The sequence below is a fragment of the Cuculus canorus genome, chromosome Z (genome assembly GCF_017976375.1).
Source record: "Cuculus canorus isolate bCucCan1 chromosome Z, bCucCan1.pri, whole genome shotgun sequence".
Taxonomy (NCBI): domain Eukaryota; kingdom Metazoa; phylum Chordata; class Aves; order Cuculiformes; family Cuculidae; genus Cuculus; species Cuculus canorus.
The window spans coordinates 12265035-12272140 of record NC_071441.1 but is presented as its reverse complement, the minus strand read 5'-3'; the positions used below and the strand labels follow the sequence as shown (position 1 = coordinate 12272140).

General features: G+C 36.1%; 1 protein-coding gene across 6 annotated transcripts in view; it reads right to left on the bottom strand.

The window, feature by feature from the left end:
• Positions 1 to 1324: 1324 nt before the first annotated feature.
• The window catches only part of NLN (neurolysin), a 38387-nt gene continuing 32605 nt past the window's right edge, over positions 1325 to 7106 (bottom strand). For 5 of the 6 annotated variants that reach the window (XM_054053908.1, XM_054053913.1, XM_054053912.1 and 2 more), the window contains 3 exons: positions 6411 to 6539; positions 5701 to 5837; positions 1326 to 2477 (listed from right to left, as the gene is read on the bottom strand). In XM_054053908.1, coding sequence (XP_053909883.1) covers positions 2343 to 2477; positions 5701 to 5837; positions 6411 to 6539 — 401 coding nt within the window. In that variant the 3' untranslated portion in view covers positions 1326 to 2342. Of the gene's footprint in view, positions 2478 to 5700; positions 5838 to 6410; positions 6540 to 7106 lie in introns of all 6 variants that reach the window. The other variant, XM_054053907.1, reaches the window with a different exon arrangement.

Here is a 7106-nt window from a genome sequence, read left to right as displayed (position 1 = left end):
TCTTTGGGAGAAGTGTATAACATAACACTTTCATTTGTGGTAACAATGTGGTCTAGGTTTTTTTCCTCCCTGCACATGCGGATGTCAGGCTGATGCTAACACAACTGTATAATCATATAGGCATTTTCACATACATCTATACCAGACATTCTCCCACACTTCAGTATCTTAGTTACTGTAGACTGTATTAACACACATATTCTAAAGAAAAGGAAAATAAATACGTTAATGAAATTATCATCATTAGCATCAGTACTGTCCTAAAACCAACTTTTAAATTGTCACATAACTTCTTATCATCACCTAGTTTTGTTTATAATCACTACATTTGCAATTATCTACCTTGATCTGAGACTGATGGTTTATGCAGAGAAAGGTCTCCCTCATGTGGAAATCTGCCTACTAGCTATAAAACAAAAACTGCATTTTGTTTCTTAATAGAGGTTCTATTGTTTAGAACTGCAGATACATTTTCGGAGAGTATCAGTATATTTTTTACAACATTTTACTTCATTGGTGCTATTATTACGGTGTGAAAGGAAGAAAATCTTTGATATGGCAGGATCATAGAATTTCAACATGTTTAAAATTAAAGCAAAATACTTCAAAATCCAGTCAGAATGTAAGGGAAATCAATCTAGGCAAAACTTATCGTTTTTAGGATAATCTTGCATCCATCAGTTTCCTCAGCTTTCCTTTATAGGTGTTCTAAATACTGTTCAAGATATTCCCACACATGCAATTTTCATGTATTGCATTTTCATGATCAAGTAGAACTAGGGTCTAAGACTGTATTTATAAGATTTAGAATTGACTTAATTGTGTGCTTTGGTAAGACAACATAGTTAATATGTTTTGGCTACAAATATTTAAGTTTCCTCACATCCACAACTAAACATGGTTCAAAAATAAGTCCTGTCAAATTTTCCATTTCAAAACCCTCCCCCGCAGTTCAAACACTTCAAATGAAAACGACACAGAAATAAGGTTTTAACTGAACCTTAACAATTGTGTCTTCTTTCCCCTTGAAACACGGGTTTGACCCAAAGTGAATGCTTTCAGTTTTCTTTTGCTAGAAAAATAGGAAGTCTTTTGAGTTGACTGGGCACATTTTCTTACTTCACAGTTAAGCAAAAAGAAAATACCGACAGCATTTGCAGCTATAGTTGATATATCTAAAACATATTAGCTAGGAACGAAAATTAAAGTTTGTTCACATATATGTTGTAATACCAAAACCAAAGTAAGGTATGATATCTAAAGACAAGAAAAGTGCACTTGGATTAGCAGTTTTATTTGGGTGGTGTGGAGTTGGCTTTTAAGTCTCACTTTTCCTGATCTTGCAGAAAAACTTTCTTAATTGCTTTCACACTGTCATAGCTGAAATAATTAAATCTATGAAGCACTTTTTTGTAGCACCTGTGTATGAAACATTGGAAAGGAATAGGAAAATCTTGGATTGACTTTTTACGATTCCCACCAGGGATGTGTTCTGTCTTCCTTCCATAAATGCATCTCAAAATACTTCACAAACTAGCTGAAACCATTATATTTGCTGAAGCATGACTTCTCAGCGCTGGTGTTGATCTACTTTGGAAAACAAAGACACAATTTGTCAACATCAACAAAAATGAAAATGGTGAAAGAACTGCCAAGGTCATATATTTTGGCTGGTTTTCCTCAATGAAGGAAAGAAAATGGTAGCTCAAAGAGTAGATTTTTCTTCTTTTTAGGTATACAGCATAAGCTGGTAAATTATAAAAGAATTTCACATGCACCACAACGAATTCTTGAAGTATCACACAAGTATCTCTGCTATTAAGCTGTCTGGGGCAGGTTCTCAGTCTTGAAATTCATCAGGAAGCTAAACTGAACCCAAACCATGATGAGATCGAACACACCTCCTCTCCATCAACAACATTTGTGAGTCATCAAAACAATAGAAGAATACGGAATAAGAATGCATCTGTTTCTTTTATTGCTGGTAGTGTCCCTTTTTCCCCCTCCAGTTTTAAATTTCATTCACAAGACATAGTTTAAGTGCATCTATTCATAGAGAAACGTGGCATCATATCCCCATACTGATTAGTATTATTTGATAACAATTCAAAAAAGTGACCATCCAAATTCTTTAGCTTTTACACATCTAATTTTTTCCCTGATGTGTTGAATCTTGTAGTTCTATGCAACTTTAAAAAAAATCACATTTTTATTTATACAATTAAAAAAAAATCATCAAAAAGTGACCCAGTTTCCCTAGAGTGATACATAGTTAAGATGTGAGATACACCAACATTTCCAGCTCATTCAATACTTCATGCCATCACAAAGGAACCATAATTTTACTCAACATACAATCCCTTACTTAAGAGGAAAGATCTCTGGCTTGGTTTACGCTCCAAGAAATTTTGTAGCATATCCATCCCATCCAAAGATCCTCCAGGTTTCAAAATGAGGTTTCTATATTTCATCCCAGCCTGAAAGAAGGTAAAGCAGAATATTAGGATTTCTTATTTCGTGAAATACCTCTTTTTTGTATTTGTTGCACATTTAAAAATCTACTCATGATTAAACACATTCCTTCCTTCCAGATTTTCTTAATACCAAATCAGGATAAACCACAAGTATAATTTAGATCTGCTGAAAGAACTCAAGAGAGCAAAAATTTAATCTTCTCTCAATGAAATGCTTTTTCTTGTGGTTTCATGCTGTTTTGGGAGTTATAATCACAAGACGTACTATAAAGCAGAACACATTCACAAGCTTCACACAATCTTCAGTGATGGATTATCCCTATGGAATAATACTGGCAGGAAAAGGGAACCTAACATCCATTCTCTCTTAATTGACTGATTTCTCTTTCTTTAATCTCTGTTTAGAGAACAGAGATGGATAGACATAGCATTGAGGAATGACATGGCACATAGACATATATAAACACTAGTGTGTATATCTATACAAAAAATATATACACAAACACATCCAACTCCTCTTTTAAAGTATCTTCAAGTAACAGAGACTTAACCTAGGTTTTATTTAAGGAAGAAACATTACTTCAGAAGGAACGGATTCCTTTGAAAAGAATGAACCAAACACCTGAGACAACAGCAAGTAATGAAGATTTTCTCAATAAGTCATCATATTTTAAAGAATCTGGAGAATTTGGGGCTTCTGAGACATGATTATCAATGAGAAAATATTAGTTGGCATGCAGATGTCTCAGAAGCTTCTGGCACTGAAGAAAACACCATTCTTCCTTTTAGTCACTGTATATATACATACATACTTCCCACACACGTCAGAGCTATGAGATTACAAAAGTACGCTGCTTGTGGATAGCTGTACTGCAAAACCAAACATACGTCTTTTTACCTGATGGACTTCCACGACTCAACTGCATTACCAATTGCATTGTCTGAATTAACAGTCAGAAAAGAAATATGCACTGAAGCAATGCTGATTCTTCAATATTGGTGTTAGTTTCCCAAATATCAGTAGCAAATGAAGATATTGTTCCCTGTAGTTTAAAAGTGTTACTTGAATAGACAGTGCTTTGCTGTTGCCTCTCCAGAGCTAACACATTGTTCATTTCTAGGGAGACTAGAGGTTATCTCAGGTAATGTGCAAGAATTGCAGAGAACCAATGAAGTGAGAGTTAAGTGTTTGGTGAAGAATTTTTAAAAATACAGTCTCTGAAACTTGTTTCTATAACTGTTGCTGAAAACAGGAAAAGAGGTTTTACTCTGACAGGAAGAGGAGTCAGATTTCGAAAAGCCCTAGTCATAACATACTAAATATTTTCCTTTCCTGCTGTTCTGAAGACTAGTCTAAATCTAGATACAATAAAATATAGCTAACTACAAAATCATACTGGTATCTAGTGTTTGTTTATTACTCTTACGTGGAATGCAAATAAGGAAGTGTTGAAAAAGAATCAGTTTGAGAAGGTACCTCTGAAGAGGGAGGGAAAATCTCCAGTTACCCCTGAAGCTATATCAGCATTCAAGTAAGGCATGTGTGCACACACATGCTAGAAAGTGAGTGACACACAATTTTTCTTCCTCACTTCTTAGCCCGGATAGCAGGCTTCATATTCAAAGAGGCACTAGTTGCCTTTTACCTGGACCACAGCAAATATTCACTTCTAGTATAATTAAATTATTCCTAAAGCCTCCTACACACAGATGAAGAAAACAAAAGTTCCCGTCCAAAAGTCAGAATAAAAGGCACTTTCATTCCCCAGGACAATTAAAGGTCACAGAGCAATTCTGGCAAAGTACAGCTTATGGTTTGACTATACAATCCCTCAGAAAAGGGTTGGAAGAGCAGGGAGTAAAGCTAACACAGAAAAATGCCTGTGATGAGGCTGGAAGGGTACGCATTTGTCAGATCAGGGAACCGATATAAAGTTCACGTCTGGCACCAGCAGTCTTGTCCATCTGTCCCAGTTGCAAGAAGTTAAAAAGCCTCAGCAAGTCTGACCCCTCCCCAAATGCCATTTTTGAGATTAATTTGAAAAACATTTTAATAAAAAGCTATTTTAGTCTCTCATTTAACTTGCCATTTCTTCTCTTCTGTTCTTATTTACAAGTGACAACATTCCCTTATAGTCACATATGCCTGTCATGAATCCCTAGCACTTCAAAACCAATCTTGACCTCCAAACCTTTCATCACCTCTCCTCTCAAAACTACTCAGTTTGCTGTTTCTCTTCATAAACTCCTTTTTGGGTTTCATTGGTTAACCACTGCCTCACTTTTCTAACCCTGATCCCATTTCTTCTCACTGTCCAGGTCAAAGTCTAATCTTGCTTTCTTTCTCCGCCCTTTAGAAGTTCCAGTTGCTGTGATAAGGAAAGAGGGGAATGAAGGCACATTCCAAGAGGGGAAGGGTACAGTCAAGCACTTCCTACTCACTCCTTTACTTCTTTCTTGTATACATTTGCTGAAGGGAAGAGCTGGCTGCTGAATCCAGAAGACAGGTAAGAGGATCAGGAAAACCAAAAATTTCCCAGGATAGAACTGCAGCACCTCAACTCACAAGTCTAGTAACTGAAAAATAAATAAAGTTGCCAGAATTGGCAGGACTGCTAACCACATAACTAACTATTCTTTTTGTCTGCTAGAGACAGAAGAGGCTGGAGGATTACAAAAGCATAAAGAAACAGAGTAAATCTAAAACCTGGCAATGATTTGAACTTCAAAAGCCACTTGTGAGCAAAATTGAAGAGGAAAAAAATTGCAAGTTATGATGTGCTGTGAAAGGAAAGATTAAAATAAACTTAATTTTCTAAACAACTACATAAAAGTACCAGACACTTGAGGTACTATTAATGGAACTAGAGTACCATTATCATACGGCCTTTACAGCAGATAAAATATGTATATGCTCTTGCAATGGAGGAATATATTTTTTTAATGATCAAAGAGAAGGTATTAATCAATGTAACATAATGTCTTAAAAGTGTCAGAACATAATATTAAATATATGACTACATAAGAATTGTATTCAAATTTAAGTGCTCTTGGAAACTTTTAGATTATTTTCTAAAGTAAGTGATACATTTTTTTTGTTGACCTGAACTTAACAGGTACAGAAAAAGTACTTCAGATGTTGTATCTATGAACTATGATTGTAATAAATGTGGTTTCAGAGACAAAGTGCAACAAAAGTTTTAAGTAAAAAGCATTCATCACCAACCTTTGGATTCATTATTCCTTCTTGCTTAAAGCAGCTATGAAAAATATCCATGGAAAACACTTCACTCCACAGGTATCCATAGTACTGACCATCATAACCACCCGCTAGATGTCCAAAAGTAGCTGGCATGTTTGTTCCTTGAAAAGCAGATTAACATTAATTTATTTAAATCAAGTGCAGTTATTAATTTGATGCATAAAGTAATTCAACTTTAAGTATAAGTTAATAAGGAATTTATATAATCTACTTTGAAACATCTAACATAAAGGGTCTGAGTATGACTCAAGAAGAATTGCCCATCCTGTTGTCTACAAAGGTAACTCAAGTCCCCCATTTTAGACTAGTTGCACACCTAACACAGATGCAACAGAACACCTGAAGTCATATTCACACCACATCACTCTAAAATATAACCTGCAAAAGGTTGTTTTGTGTTCATCTTCATCTTCCTTCAGAAGAGATCATTAAGATCACCACAAGTTTCAAATGAATTATTTCAGCTTCATAAAGTAGATTCTTTATTAAAAACTTGGGTGTTTTGTATGCCAAGCATTATTGAGAAATAAAGGCATGTATAATCAAACAATTTAGACATGCTGTTGTCACAGTTTAGTCCCTCCTCCCAACATGGTTGGCAGGTAAATGCGAGCTGTCATGGCCCCAATCCACCTCCATCCACGGCAATGGGGAAAAGCTTCACACTGACATACCTGGGGTGGCAGGAATCCCTAGAATCTCCATGCAGTATTTGGCATATTCCTCTGCTGGGTCAACAGATGGCTTTGTATGCAGTGCCTGGTCAACTTTACTCAAAACGATCTGACGGAGGGTTAAAAAGCCTAATTGAGCAAGAACATTTAATTATTATCAAAGTAGCTGAAGCATCTTTCATACAAACCTCTCAATGTGCATCCTGAATTATTAGAATTCTAACTGTTGAAAATAATTGGAATTATGTAATTTCCATCTTAAATATGCAGGTGGTGCAAGGCATGGAAGAAGAGAATTGGGACCTTAGTTTATATATCTACTGGGAAGGCAGAAAACATGGACTTCAGGTTCTGGATTGAGAAGTTAAGAGATTAGAAGGAAGTGTGCAAGGCCAGGCTGGATGGGGCCTTGGGCAGCCTGATCTACCAGGATGTGTCCCTGCACATGGCAGGAGGGTGGGAACTGGATGATCTTTAAGGTCTGTTCTAACCCAAACTATTCTATGATTCTCTTTGAGGAATGCAGGACTACACCAATTCTGCCTGGGATACGCTATGTACATTCAATAAATCTGCAAACAACTTTCATGTCTGTCAACATAAGGTCCAAATGATACATGTAGAAATCTGATACTGTATTAATGCACAGTGCCTGTCCTGGGCTACGAGAAAACAAACAACAGAAAACCCAGGACC